This window comes from Phyllopteryx taeniolatus, chromosome 12 (assembly GCF_024500385.1).
Source record: "Phyllopteryx taeniolatus isolate TA_2022b chromosome 12, UOR_Ptae_1.2, whole genome shotgun sequence".
NCBI classification, from domain to species: domain Eukaryota; kingdom Metazoa; phylum Chordata; class Actinopteri; order Syngnathiformes; family Syngnathidae; genus Phyllopteryx; species Phyllopteryx taeniolatus.
The window spans coordinates 21,519,687-21,535,669 of record NC_084513.1 but is presented as its reverse complement, the minus strand read 5'-3'; the positions used below and the strand labels follow the sequence as shown (position 1 = coordinate 21,535,669).

General features: G+C 43.4%; 1 protein-coding gene across 1 annotated transcript in view; it reads left to right on the top strand.

The window, feature by feature from the left end:
* Positions 1–15,983, top strand: part of il1rapl1a (interleukin 1 receptor accessory protein-like 1a) — a 186,409-nt gene that overhangs the window by 17,584 nt on the left and 152,842 nt on the right. The window contains exon 2 of the mRNA XM_061792411.1: positions 13,960–14,067. Coding sequence (XP_061648395.1) covers positions 13,980–14,067 — 88 coding nt within the window. The 5' untranslated portion in view covers positions 13,960–13,979. The remainder of the gene's footprint in view (positions 1–13,959; positions 14,068–15,983) is intronic.

The window sequence follows — 15,983 nt, the reverse complement described above, 5'->3', positions numbered from 1 at the left end:
ACATTCTAAGCAAAAAAGACTCATGTAGTGTCTGAAGTCTTGTGGATGACTGAGCACAGTGTTGCTGTTAGCGCTGTTACCGGTTTGCTACTCCCTGTTTTTGTTCCATTCCCAACGGCCTGATAGGAATGTCAATCGGAGCCAGTATCAGCCTCCCTTTTCTACTTGGATTTGGATCTTCTGTGACTGGCGTCGTCCATTTGCGTTCAAGAGAGAGCGCTGAGTAAAGATGTCGACTGGTGCGTTAGCTTCTTGCGCGAACTAGCCGCCATATGCTTGTCCCGTGTGATTGAAGGGCGTGTTGTGTGTTAATGTTTTACAATAGTGGGTGAGTGGAATGAATTATTCCAAGTGTAATTGCTCTCAATGGAAACCACATTGAGGCAGCACAGTGAGCCAGTGATTAGCATGCCTGCCAAACAGTTCTTCGGTTTGGCGTCGGAGTCTCGACTCCGGCCTTTCTGTGTGGAGGTTGCGTGTTTTCTCTGGGTACCCCAGCTTCCTCCGAAATTCAGCAACATGTTAATTGAAGACTTGTTCATAGGTGGGAATGTGAATTGCAATTTGTATATATGTCCTGCGATTGGCTGGCGAGCAGTCCAGGGTTTACCCGGTTTCTTGCCCAAAGCCTGCTGGGGTAGCGTTTAGCTCACCCACAAAATGTTTTGTTATAGGCTCTGAAAACACACGTGCAGTACATTATATATTTAAATGCCATTTCAAATGAGTTTGACATACTGCCAAAAGGATATTGCTCGCCATAATCCCCGCTAGCCAGAGGCTGAGCTGCAAAGTATTTGTTTACGGAGCAATCTCGTGACAAGAGCACAAGTGAGTAACATTTCCAGTCGCTTATCGAATATGTTCCATGTCAGAACTTGGTTTTCTATAACGACAAAATCAGAATAGCAATATGACCAGTGTAATTTTGGACGAGCTGTCCGCGACCCACCCAAAATGGGTCCGCAACCCACTTTTGGGTACCGATCCTCCAGTTGAGAATCACTGCTCTAGCTCACCCACAAGCCAAATGAGGACAAATGCTAGAGAGGACAGATGGGGAATGCATTGTGGTCCACATTCCAGGTACTACGGCATAGGTTCAATGTACATGCAGTGGCGCCGTATCAGGCATGAATTACAAATGACCAGGCAGTTGGAATTGATTTAAGAAGATTCCAACAATCGGGGGCATTTAATGGATGGGGGACTTTTCAGTTTCAATAATGTAGCAATTGTATAATGAATGTCGGGAAAAAGTCTTGGCACACAGGAAATTTGCAAATCAAGCTCGATTCGTTGGTCGTTGCCATTTGTGTGACACCGATGGGCCGATACGTGGATGAAGCGATAATTGAAGTTTCCACTTGCTCGTGTCGCTCTCATCTTTTGTAACCTTTTCTCAGCTCTCCATCTCCCTTGCCACCTCCTCCTCCTCTTGCACTCCTTTCAATTTCACTCAATTTCTTCCACTTCTATCTAATCCCAGGCCGCCCCTACACGAACGCAGAATCGATTTTTAAACAGTCCAGACTCCAACGACCGAGCGGGGGGGACCATAATTGCCGTTGTTTAGGCTCCAGTGACACAAGGATGCTTCCTCCAGAGATCGGACTAGGCTCTGCCATGGATACATCGGCGTGCATGCTCATTCCTCGCCACTTGAAAACGGCTCAAGCCAGCATTTTACGCCTTTAGGGAGCTTTGTTTTCAAGTGAAATGTTGCACCACAGTGCTTCATCCAGCAGAGTTGAGATAAGAAAGAAATACGTTTAGCAAATGTACGGTCCTATTCTTCTCAAACGCTCACTTTTTTTCATCTGTTTTTTTTATCCCACTTGCCACATATGGTAAGAAATTCCGTCAAAGCCAATCACAGGCCTCATTCTCCGCTCTCGGATTGAAAGCTTTCAGGCTGAGCTGATTAAAGTGTAAGATGCACCCCAGGCCTCGAGGGACGACGACTACATGCGCACGGGGGATGAAAAGAAATGCGGTTTTACAGGTGAATATCTAGCCGAAGCTGGATTTTACGTGACGCGCTTCAAGTGACCCAATTCAGGTTTGTTTGGGCATTCCTGTGGCCTAATTTGGATCAGCGTCATGGCAGGATAAACAACAGAATCATGATATGTGATATGCTGTTTCTGTTGCACTTGCCTGCATTGTCTGGCTTTCAACAAATAAGGAGGGAAAAAAACTATTTTGAAATTCAATAGTTTTGAAGTTGAATAACTAAGGCCAAAAAGGGAGAGCCAATCTGTGTTACTCTGCTTTAGTAGATATTATGATAGATTGTAGATGGCGTTCTTTTTTTTCTTTTTTTTTTGCTTAAATGCCATATCGTGATAGTTTTCTTGGCAAAATATTGCAATAATATTGTATCGCAAGTTACTCTGATCCATACCCCGACATTGCAATCATGTACATTTCCGGCCTAAGTTTGCAAATTTGTGACATGTTTAAACAAAACAACAGTCTACATGAGACCAGATTGTTCTTTTTGAAGTTGTTTATACAAATTGATAAAAAAAAAAAAAAGAGTCCCAAGAGTCCCCAGTTCTTACTTTTACTACACAAAAAACAAGAATGGCCTTTAAAACTATTATCCATTACCAACATCAGACACCAATGCGACAAAATTGGGGATGTTGACGAAAACGGCTGAAGACGATCAATTTCTTAAACGAATCAATGACTTTTTTTTTTCTCCGAGTCTCTTAGGCTGGCAAAATCTTCCAACGCATCGTTGATTGGATGTGTTTCAGATCAATTAATTACTTTTGAAAAAATGAAGCCAAAGGACTAAATGGGATTGCAATTAGACCCTTTAAATACTTAAAATGGAAGGTGATTGGAATAATGAATGATATAAGGGGACACGAGCTGGAGAATTGCAAAATCAAGATACAGAAGTTAGGAGCACACAGTTGAGAGAATTGCTTGTTTAATTCAGGAGCACAAAGCTCAGAATTTTTGTGTCCAATAAAAAGCACGTATCTCCAATTTTTCCAAGTTTCACTGGCATCCTTCGATGTGTGCCTGTGTGCGTCACCGCCGGTCTGCCAAGTCTCGGCTGCGCCGGCCATCAAAGACAGCATTGACTGCGAGCCATTCGTGCTTAAGACGGCTGACAATGAGCCACATAGCTGGGAGCAAATCAACCGGCTCTGCGGGGAAATGCCTCGCTTGCTTCCCTCCTCGTTCCCGTCAACGTGTCTGCGTGACACCGCGACCTCGCAGCTCGCCATAACCTCAGCCCATCCCGGGAAAAAGCTTTGCTCGCCAAGCTTCTTTTGTGTGTGTGATGCAATCCACTGAACCACACTGTGGTGAAGTATGTGTAAATAAAAACATTAGCAATCACGGTCCTGAATGGCAACATGTTGAGTGCCTGTTTCCTCCTCGCTTGACTGCTTTGGCTCTTTAACGCAAAAGCACAATTTGCACAATCTTCTTTTATGCTGTGACTCGTGTTTTGCAGCAACCCCGATGATCTCTCAAGGCTCACTCATGGGCAGTTCCATTCAATCGCTGCGAAAATTACGATTGACTTACCACGAGCAGCGGATCTTTGTTCATCTTTCTATGACAGTGACCTATAGTGACAGACGGAACAATTGAATGCTCTTCTACTAGATGGCTGAAGATACATTTAACCTGTGCATCCATCTTTTTGCCATTCAAGCAACAGAATAATAGCAGTATGTTGAACTAAACAAGCCCAGCAAGCCATGTGAGGCGAAAACATCATTATTTCTTATTTTTCTTTGGTGCCGTCCGGTGAGAGTTTTCCAATGAAAAATAGGCGCCTCGGCTCACTAAACATTAAGAAACACTGCTCTATAGGTTGTGTATAGTCTGAATGTAAAACGTCTCAATACCTTCATTCAGTTATTCACGCAATCATCGATCGGTCTACATGTCACTCATGACAAGCAGCGCCACTGATTGCTTTGTGTTCTATTACACGCTGACGAGCATTTCTTGATCTGTTTCCCCATCTTGCACGGTCTCTGGATAAACAGCGTCTATACGCTCATTGGCTGAAATGTCCCTGGCTGTTCACGCAGTCTATTGCTCGTACAATCAGTCACTTTTGTTCCGTCACCAGTCTACTTGTGCTTCTCTCAATGTAAAAAACTATATTGGCAACAGCCGCTGTCCCGTTTGCAGTTCAAGCCATCTTTGGTCAGCATATAAGTCAATCAGCATACAGCCACTCGATGGTTGGTTCTGTTTAACTCATGAGTCTCTCTACGTTCTGCCTTCTCGCATCGAAATGTAAAAACTCTGCCGTCATCGGCTGGCCTGTCAACCATTACTAGCATAACCACGAAATGATCCGTTCCAATGCGCAGTGACTCTTTCGGTCGCATCGTGCATGTCTCGGAATGTAAAAACTCTACACCGTCAATGACTGGTACTTAAGATTTCGAGCATGGTCGGCAAACAATCAGTGGTGACGGTCCAATCGGTAACTCAGCTTTTGTCTTCAGGTCCTGTCTTTTTCTGCTATTCTGAGTGCTTGAATGGGCGCTATAGGCGCACGCCTGCTGACGGACGGAACAAACAGAGCAACGCGGATGGGAAGCAGTTCAGGCCAGCGCGGTAATTAATCTCACTGAGAGAGCGGTGCATGATGGGACGGAGGCAGGGCATAGCTCGGTGCGCCTTGCTTGTTAGCGGCAACCTCCTTTGGGCATCCTCTGGAGAGGATCGCGTCCTGCCCGTGGTCAAAAGCGTTTAACAAACATCTGCTCCTTGGCTCGACCCAGTTCATCGTTCATCGCCGGCCCTGATTTAGGTTGGCAAGAGTTTCTTAATACAAACCCTGTAGTCGGTCTGTGATCCAAGCATGCATTGCTTACACGTGCTAACGCAAACGATTTGACACATTTGTATTCATTGATTGTTGTTTAATACATAATGAAATATGAGAATCTCTCTGACTCTTCCGAGGTCTTGTTTCAATGGCAGTTTTGCACTGAGAAGTTGTTGCGACTTTCGGCTTGTCCGCAGCGAGTCACTAGCATGATTTGTTTGGCACAGTTTTTGGGCTGCATTCCCTTTGTGACCTATCCTGGCTTGGTACCTTCGGTGGTTGGATATTGGGGAATGTGCACTGTAGAATGCGATCAATTAGAAATGTACATTGCGTCATTTGCTGTTCGTGTAACTTAAAAGCTAAAACACAGAAGCTACCCCATCAATAACTGGCATCTCGTCGATTGTGCGGTGTACATGTCGATTGTTAAAGCAAGCATCACTGAATGGTTGGTTACTTCCGCAGTGGGGATAGAAAATGTCAAATCTCATTCACTGTTCATGCAGTAATTTGTTGGTTTATTACATTCAGGACCACTGACTGTTCGGTTACTTTTCCAGTGACACACATTTGTCTTTGGTGCTTTCATGGCGACTAAATGTGAGAACTCTGTAGCATCAGTGAGTGAAGTCTCACGGTTTTGGTCGGTCTCGTAGAGAAATTTCTAAATGAAAATCCTTATTTGTGCTTTGTCAGGGGAAAATAAAGATGTCTGGTTACGCTTCTGCATAATTATGCCACATCAAGCGTTGGTATATATTGACAAAAACATCCGTAACAACAAAAAGCGGACAGGATATGAGTGTCATTTCTAGCGTACCTTCACTGCTACGAATAATTCTTCATTCCCCTTAATTGTGTTGTTTGACTCCAGTGTCTGCACGCCGTTATTGAATTATGTATCAATTCATGTGTCTCTCGCCGCGTCGCTTCAAAGGCTTCTCTGAACACTGGATAACCGCATAGCATATCAATAATGTAGCGTTTCACCCAACGCTGGGTATACAGTAGAGACGTACATTCTCATCCCATGATGCCAACTCTATGAGCTCGTACTATTTTTCCACCTGCCCGGTTCTCATTTAACAATCCGCAGTTAACGCTCATGCATTATTGATCAAGAGGTACTACTGGCCTTGAAGTACAGAATGTGTGCGGGAGAAACTTTTCATTTCTTTTATTTACAGCTTTGTGCTCAGAGCGGTGCCCTTTCCACCCACTTCTATAACTGTGCAACTTTTCTTCCTTAACTATTTGTTTTATTAAGCCTTATATTCGGATAATAAATAGTTCCTGTCATTACTTATTCATGGCACTTAATGTGTCAAATACTCTTTGTACACGCAAAGAATTCATTTAAGAAACAACAATTAAACCTAGTACCCTCATACCTGTGGGGCGTGACTAATCTGGACGGGCTCAATGCAGATTATAGATATTTAGACAGAAATGGAAGTGGAAGGATTAGCACATCGATACGTTTCCTCATGTTCGAGCGCCTACGAATGTCAGAAGCCAGACGTTTGGTCTGGCTCTGACCTCGTGCAGCCGAGTTGATAGTTTTGTGTTTCATAGTCAAACATGCAATGTGGTCGCCATGCTCCAACTGCCATTCCTTTTAGTGTCACCCATCTGTCGAGTATACGTGGTTCAAATGCAGCAGTGATCTGATATAATAACCCTTTTTCACTGCAAATCCTGGAAATGATCTTCAAATTTGGACACCATGCACCACCTACATTTGATAGTCTAAAAAGCTTCACAATTTACGGCCTGCCGTCTGTCAAGGATACTTAGTCCCAATCGGAGCTAACTTGGATGATTTCCCAAGCAGGAGTTTTCCAAAGTATGGTGAGTGAGCACATCCGCCTCACACTTCTGAGGTTCAGGGTTTGAATCTGGGCTCTAGGCTCCAGTTGACCCAAATGAGGATAAGCGATATAGAAAAAGCATGGATGCAGTTTGCCAAAGTAGAAGCTTGGCTCCTTCAAGCCAAAATAGCTGACACCCTGTTCAATGTTGTATGTGGGGCCTTGAGACTTTTCCGTGTGTCCTGTCATGATAGACACGTCCACCAAATGTTGTGTTTATTGATCAAATTGGTGTGTGTGTGTGTGTGTTGAGACGTTCCAGTGTTTTCATCAGGATACACAGTTTTCAGGCACCCAAAAAGGCGATTAATTTGTTGGAAGACTAATAATAAACAGCGACACGCACACACATCTAAAGAGTCGTGGCTGAGATTTCTGGCGATTAAAGGAAAAAAATATATATATATAAGTGATGTGGGTGCTTGTTGAAAATTTGAAGAAAGTTGAAACTGCATCACGTTTTTCCTCATCAACTAAGTATGAGCAGAAGCCGACCGTAACTTCATAACAAACTCATGCTTGAGTGAGATTGTAACAAGACCAATCCACCTCTCCATAATTGCCTTGGCAACATCTGCACACAGACGGGTAGTGCAGATGTGCGCCGCGGTCGCTACATGACATCCTGCCGCTAGCTCGTCGGCTCGACAACACCGAGCGAGCTCCTTTCCTCGGAGGCGGCGGGAGCAGGTGTGTTTGAGGTCGTGCACACAGGCGTGCCGTGAGGTCCGGGTGGCGGCCATGCGTGAAGCGTGCGCACATCATCACATCATCGCACTCATCTGCCTTCTGCTTTTTTTTCACTCGGAGGAGAAAGATAAAGGAAGGGCTTGGCTTCACCGACCAGCCTACACAATAGTGCTGAGGATTTGAACGATGCCGCTGTTGTTGTTGTTGTTGTTGGTGGAGATATTCTCCCAAGTATCATCCCTGGATGTGTTGACTAGTCGAGCGTATCACTCCCTCTGCTGTGCACGGAAAACTGTCAATGCGCCATTTTGTTTACTACCCTGAGAGCAAACAACAAATAAAATACATATTAGCCAAGCAAGCTACAGTTAGCACTGCAATTTGTGCCATTTTGAGACGAGGTAGGCAAGACGCCATCTTGGCACAGAATACCATGGCCGGTGTCAAGCTGGGCATACGCTGTACCATTTTACAAGTGTTCATTTCAGAGTCCAGCTCATAATTGCCTGCGACAGAGCCAAATGCGGGAGGAAATGCTAACAAGTGAAATACCATTCCACTTAAGTCCTGTAGGTGTCAGTAGCATGCTTTCAAACTGTTGGAGACTGTCAGAATTAATCAAGAAGAAGAAGGCGTTGCCACGGTCTGTCGGCCAAGAATGGTAATGCTAAAAACAAGACTCAGAGAAATAGCTCCGAGGTAGACAAATACAACTCTTCTGCAACTGTACGAGATCATCTGTCGCCACTAAAGCGCCTGAAATGTATCGAACAGTTGCGCAGTCTTGTATGCCCCTGAACACTGCACCGCTCACAACATCCAGCCAGTCTTTAAATCAGACAACATTAGAAGAACAACATCCATCCTTTTCTGTTGCCTACCGATCAGATCCTGATCCGGGTGACATGTGATCTGGAGCGCATCCAAGATGACCTTTTGGGGCTCGGAGGCAGGGTGCACCCTTGACTGGTTGCCAGTCAATCGATGTGCACATGAAGACAAGCATGCATGCACACTCATATTCACACCTATGGCCAATATAGAGTTTTTTGGAACGTATGCAGCAACCCATGCAGGCAAAAACCAAAGACGTCTACCGTTTTGGGCGAATTCCAGGGCTTGTACTTTGACAGCCTCTGACTTGGGAATTTACCTGAATGAGCCCCAATCAGAATCAAGTATCCCACACAGATGGGCCATGCTAAATTGCGAAAGATTGTATGCATATCATGTACAATCATGGTATAATGGTGAAAACCCTTCACAAGTGCAGTTTCCAAAGTTTCTAAAGTTTGATTCTTCTTCTGTCCATGGGTTTCTTTCCATTTTCCCCAATAGTGAGCAAAACCTTTTTCAGTTTCTTTTTTCGCTGCCTCTTTGTGGTGCTATTTCAAAAGGGTGTCCGGTGTTTTCCTGGCTTTTTGCGTGGTCCACAATGCACCTCTGTGTGTGTGCGTTAAGATGTGAGGCGAGTGATGTCATGGCTGGCAGGACCTGAGTCCCGCTGTGATTATGAAGCCGAGACATGAGCAGGACAACATTGTTCCTTTTCAATCCCACCGCGACCTTCCAGTCTGAGGCTTCGGTCGAGCGAATCAAAGTATAATTGGCGTATTTCCCATGTTGGACAGCTACAGTGTGGTCACTGAAGGGATGCAAATGACATTATTTAGGAAGCATTCAGCGAAATAAACCCCTGGCTAATTAGTGCACTTTGTTTTGCTTGTGTGACCAACTGCGAGCACGGCGCAGCTGCTCTCTGGTGGGATTCGAGGAGGTGGTCTGTTAACCCCGCTTGGGTTCATTCAGAGGGCTAACTTCTTTGGAACTATTCACATGTACACGATACAGACAACGGCGTTGAAACACACTTTTCAATCAGTTCATTTGTCAATCACGAGACCCAGAGTTTCCCATCAATGTCGATTGAGCAGTTCAACCACGACATTCTCGACATTTCTTTTCTTGTTCCAAACTTTTGTTCCATATAGCGCACCACTAGAAAAAAACAAAACAAAACATGTTCTCACACTTCCAACAAAATCAATATCTAGGTGATCCTAAATCTGTGGGTCCATGTGATTTATAGTTTTTATCTTGACAACAAAAGAGAACAGAATCCAGACTCACTCACTTATGTGCTCGTAATTTGGATGAGGACAGGCGAGTACGGAACACAGTGCGAGTGCACGGTATTAAAACCAAACTATCGAGAAGACAACAATTGAGTGACGTACGATGTTTCCAGGTCGCAAACGCCGCGCAGGAATGAGTTTGGAAAGCTCCGTGAAAGATACACAAAGAGTCACGCTGAGTTACTGCCGTACTTACTGTTTTTCATACAACTATTTACTATATGCCTCTTACTGTGTTAGTGTATGTTAGTGATAGACTCGATCACGTTCCAATTTACGTTCAAATTTGGGTTACGGTGCCGCCATTGGAATAACTCCTACAACTCTGTCATAAACTAAAGACCTAGGGTTAGGGTAACCCCAATCCTATACAATGAATAACAATCAATGACTGAATGAAGAATGACTGAAATGCAAATTGTCCTTGAAAGACACTGTCTCTACAAAATCCAAGGAAACCAAACTGATTACGTGTTCAATTCATCGGAGAGACTGTTGACTAATTTGGTAGGTGCTGCTGCTTTAGTTAGAGATTTCAAATGGGCTCAATAGACACATAGTAACCAATACAGATACTACAGATGCCATCTTTTAGTTTCGCTCCTGGTCTTAAGCTAATGTCGCTCACGGCGAATAATTGGGGCACAGTGTCTAGTTAAAGAAATATGGTAATATGCAAGGGATTATAGCACAAAATTAGCTCTTCTTAGACAAGTGCCCCATTTTACAGAACTATTTTCATTTCATTAATGTCATTGTGTTTTTTTTTTTAATAAGGAAGCAGGTGTCTCCATTTGTAGACATAATTGCAGGACTGTTGCTAAAAGCGGCAAGGAAATCAACAATTCTTTTAAATTCCATTTTGTACACGGGGAAAAAAACAACAACAAAAAAACTCGGCTGTGGTGTTTGCCAGAATGGTATTTCTGCAGTGTGCTGTGTTCTCCTTGTGTGGATATAAAAAAAGAAAATGATTGAGGAGAGAAAGGCTTCTTGTCCAAACGTACGCTGAGAGAGGCTCCTTTCATTAGCTATGCTAATCTGCTTGACACGTGACCCCTGCTGCAGCTTGCTGGCTCCCCATTCCACATTGGCTTTCTCCTCTCCAAATGCCAGGGTCTTCCCTTCTTCTTCTTCTTCTTCTTCTTCTTCTTTTTGTTGAACTTTCCGGATCATTGGCTTCCGTTGTTGCATGTTCTCATACACACTGACAGGAACATGATGTGACTTGAGAATTCAAGACTCTTCCGGATGGATTCCTGTATAGCTGACTCTACAGATAAATTCTACACAGATGATTGTTTCAATCATTGACCTGACAGTTCGGTCCCAGCAGGGCAGAAAGTAAAACTTTCAATAATACAAAAATGTCTTTTATTGAAGCCCAAATCCTATGATCTTTCATATGAGAGATCCAGTAGGCGATTATTTTTTAGAATTCTGTTCATATTTAATTAATGATGTCTTGGAGCACTTCTGAGGCAAAAAACAAACGCACTAATACTAACCAGCAGAGGCGCTGTGGTGTCACTAAACCGGTTCGTTGTAGAAGAAGAACTAAGTGTCAAGTGCAAAGGGCAATTTGAGGTTGAGTATATCCACACAGACTCGGCATTACTCTGCACCTGGCATAGAAACGGGAGTCCAGAACATTCAGCAAGGGATTCTCCAACGGATTCATTGTTGTGGAATTGATTGATGATCAATTGGATTTTAAAGCCACTGAGGCTAAATGGAATGTACAGTAATCCCACCTTCATCGCTGAGGTTACGTTTCGGACCAGCCCCGCAACAAGTCAAATCCGTGAGAGAGAAATACCCGATTGAAATACAGAATTTTGTCAGGGTCTTTAAACACCCTTTTAAAACAATAAAAACACATTTAAACACACATACTGAGCAAGCGCAAGAGTAATGGATAACACAAAAATATTGTACGAAAGGTTTACCAAAAATAGACAAATAACTGTTATAACACTTTTCAAAAATGTGTGAAAGAGCAGGATTGTCAAGCGCCATATTGCGGGAGATTACTATATATTACTCGGCTGCCACCAGCAGGGGCGCTGCTGTGTCACTCTCAACGAGTTTGCTGTCAAAAGAAGATTAGGCTATTCTGTTTTTAGGATTCTTAAAATCTAAATATCTGTCCACAAAATCACAAACGTCATTTTGTTTATTGCATCTAGGATGAATCTAAAACTTACAGTCATTCTCCAGTTTAAGGACAGACAAATAGGAATGTCAAATGTTGTTGTAATTTTTCTGCAGTACCTAGGCCGAGGTCTGCGCTCCACTCCGTTCCAGTTTTGTTTTTGGATTGACAGAGAGGCCAATCCTAAATATCATTTCTTTTTTTTTTCTTTTTTTTATATTTCACACTTTATTTCCCTCCATATAGCCTCCATTTCTCCCATTTGATGAATTATGGAAGGTGCAATCAGCTAGTGTTCTGAGCTAACAAACCTCCTAAATGAGTTTTTTTCTGTTTCTTTTCCTTTTTTATTTAATTTAACATCAAATTCATACACCAGCCACTGGCTGTAATTCGGGAGGCTCCTATTAGAGCATAATTAGCTCATGTTAGATGATGTCATTTACTCAGAGATGATGAGGTGTCGAGAATGGCTAACCTCTGTCAATGATCATGATATATGAGTCGATAAGGGATAGAGGAGGGATATTTGCTATAACTCGGTTAGTTGCCAGGTAATGATTTGAAATTCCCTCGCCCGGCTTTAATGACGACGACTATTAAAAGTGGTGTTTCTTACACGTGTAATTATTTCTTTATTGATTCGTCAGCATCTCGGCGAATGGTTTTGGGCAGGAAATATATCAGCCGCTGTGATAACCTGTCCCGTTTGCGATCATGAGCGAACCCCCCCCCCGGGAGAAGGGCCATTGTGCTAGTAGTATTTGCAACATCCCCTCACGCTCACTGGCATAGCTCGGAGGGTTGGGAAAGCCTGGCATCTACCATTTTCAACAGAGGAAAGAAATTCATCTTAGTAGTGTCAGAATTAACGGACGGAACGGTACTAAACTGAAAAAGAAGACATTGAAAGGCACACAAGGTTTTTCTACTGCAAGTTTATTCAAATGTACGATCGTTCTTGTTCGTGCCTCACCAGTGGATTTTGACGCCAGCTCAGTTGTATTTCAATGCGGTACAGCACGTTCACATTTCAGAAGCCGATGTGATACAATTTCTTTCCCGAGATCATGTGACACGGTTTACTCCAGTTACAATGTGATCTGTTAAAATTCACTTAAATAAGGAGGCAATGGTATTCACTCCAATTCTGATGCGATGTGACACAATCCAGTGCAATTATTATTGCAAAACGAAACACTGCAATTGGGATACGATTCTCTCAAATGAGGATACAATTGTGATGTGATATGACTTACTGGACTCAAATGAAAATACACTGCGATACTATTCACTTCAATTCCGATACACTCCAATTACGACACGGTATGATTCATTCCAATTACGATGTGATACAATTCACTTCAATAACAGTGCCACACATTACCATTAACTCAAATTTGCGTCCAAAGGAACGTCAATTGTCGTTAAAAGATTCCGTCTCCATATAACGTAAGATCATCTTTCATACTGTGCTGGGGTTACGTTCATACTTTTGACTGTTTACGTGCGTCTGAAGGTACTGCTGTTTTTGTTAGCAACAGAGTTCCAATGGGTTGAGCAGTTAACCATTAACATCTACGACATGCACTATTACCGTTACTACCCATTACTTTGCTGGTGTCAAATTGAGAGAGAGGCTTATTGTGATTGCGTGTGCTATAAACCTGGGAGCAGATGCGATATAGTACAATTCACTCCAGTTACGATTCAATTCACTCCAATTAGTTGAGTCCAAAATGTCGCCCAACTTTGGCTACTCAACAGGATTTGGCCCAGACTTGCGAGAAACTTGGCGTGATTTGTCCACAGACAACACAGATACAAGTTGAGACACAACGGAGAATGAAGCAATCAAAATTGTCATTTTTGGCCATAAATTATTGGCAACAATTAACAAGACAGAAATATGAGAGACAAATTGCATGTTTTTTTTCTCTCTCAAGATTTTAATGACTTTTTTCATGATGCATTGCTATTCGATCTCAAATTGTATCTGTGATACACTTTTTCCAAATTGGCCTATAGCAACGTAGACAATTACGTTTGTTAGATCTTTTAGAAATGTTATAACTCCCAAAATGAGTTTAAAAAAAAATGCAAAAAATGAAAACAGCTGCTGATTTAGTTGCCGACATTCAATTGCAGTTTGTTAAAAATCAGAAGGTATTTTGAATGTGATTATTCTTTCTACCCTGTTGTTTTGATCAGCGGAATCCTCTCATGCACTCATGTCTCATCTGCTTTTTCTCTCTCTCTCTTTCTCTCCTCCTCCTTCAGGCTGCGACGCGAGGACAGGGATGAAGATGAGACCTCCCGGCCCTCTGCTGATCCTGCTCTATGTCACACTGTCAAAGTGTCTCAAGGTGGTCTCCAAGAGAGGCTCAGGTATTTAACAATCCGTCTCCACGGCGACAAGCCTGCCCGGTGCTTGCATACTGCTGTGTTCTAATGAGTCAACGTGTGACTGTCTCGTCTTTCGAGAGGCTTTTGAATATAAATAGCACGACTCCAAGCAGGGCTTTTCATGCAGAATGTGCCGCTCGAATGCTATCAAGTTGGTGCCATTCAGGCTTGACATGTGCCTTTTAACTTGCGGCTGCGGTACCTTGCCTTATGAGCAGTGTTGGGAAGATGACTTTGGAAATGTCGTCAGTTACAATTACAAGTTACCCTGTTGAAAATGTACAACCCCAATTCCAATGAAGTTGGGACGTTGTGTTAAACATAAATCAAAACAGAATACAATGATTTGCAAATCATGTTCAACCTATATTTCATTGAATACACCACAAAGACAAGATACTTAATGTTCAAACTGATCAACTTGATTGTTTTTAGCAAATAGTCCATCCATCCATCCATCCATTTTCTGAAACGCTTCTCCTCACTAGGGTCGCGGGCGTGCTGGAGCCTATCCCAGCTGTCATCGGGCAGGAGGCGGGGTACACCCTGAACTGGTTGCCAGCCAATCGCAGGGCACATGCCAAACTAACATTCACACCTACGGGCAATTTAGAGTCCCCAATTAATGCATGTTTTTGGGATGTGGGAGAAAACCGGAGTGCCCGGAGAAAACCCACGCAGGCACGGGGAGAACATGCAAACTCCACAGAGGCGGGACCGGGGATTGAACCCCGCTCCTCAGAACTGTGAGGCTGACGCTCTAACCGGTCGGCCAACGTGCCGCCTAGCAAATAATCATGAACTTAAAATTTTATGGCTGCAACACGTTCCAAAAAAAGCTGGGACAGGGTCATGTTTACCACTGTGTTACATCACCTTTTCTTTGAACAACATTCAATAAACGTTTGGGAACTGAGGACACTAATTGTTGAAGCTTTGTAGGTGGAATTCTTTCCCATTCTCACTCGATGTACAGCTTCAGTTGTTCAACAGTCCGGGGTCTCCGTTGTTGTATTTTACGCTTCATAATGCACCACGCATTTTCAACGGGAGACAGGTCTGGACTGCAGGCAGGCCAGTCTAGTAGCCGCACTCTTTTACTACGAAGCCACGCTGTTGTAACATGTGCAGAATGTGGTTTGGCATTGTTTTGCTGCAATAAGCAGGGGCGTCCATGAAAAAGACGTTGCTTGGATGGCAGCATATGTTTCTCCAAAACCTGTATGTAGCTTTCAGCATTAATGGTGCCTTCACAGAAAGTAGTGTAAGTTACCCATGCCATTGGCACTAACACAGCCCCATACCATCACAGATGCTGGCTTTTGAACTTTGCGTCCATAACAGTCCGGATGGTTCTTTTCCTCTTTGGCCCGGAGGACACGACGTCCACAATTTCCAAAAATAATTTGAAAGGTGGACTCGTCGGACCACAGAACACTTTTCCACTTTGCATCGGTCCATCTTAGATGAGCTCGGGCCCAGAGTAGCCGGCGGCGTTTCTGGGTGTTGTTGATAAATGGCTTTTGCTTTGCATAGTAGAGTTTCAAGTTGCACTTACGGATGTAGCGCCGAACTTTATTTACTGACATTGGTTTTCTGAAGTGTTCCTGAGCCCACGTGGTGATATCTTTTACACATTGATGTCGGTTTTTGATGCAGTGCCGCCTGAGTGATCGAAGGTCACGGGCATTCAATGTTGGTTTTCGGCCTTGCCGCTTCCATGCAGTGATTTCTCCGCATTCTCTGAACCTTTTGATGACATTATGGACCGTAGAGGATGAAATCCCTAAATTCCTAGCAATTGTACATTGAGGAACGTTGTCCTTAAACTGTTGGACTATTTTCTCACGCACTTGTGGACAAAGAGGTGAACCTCGCCCCATCTTTGCTTGTGAATG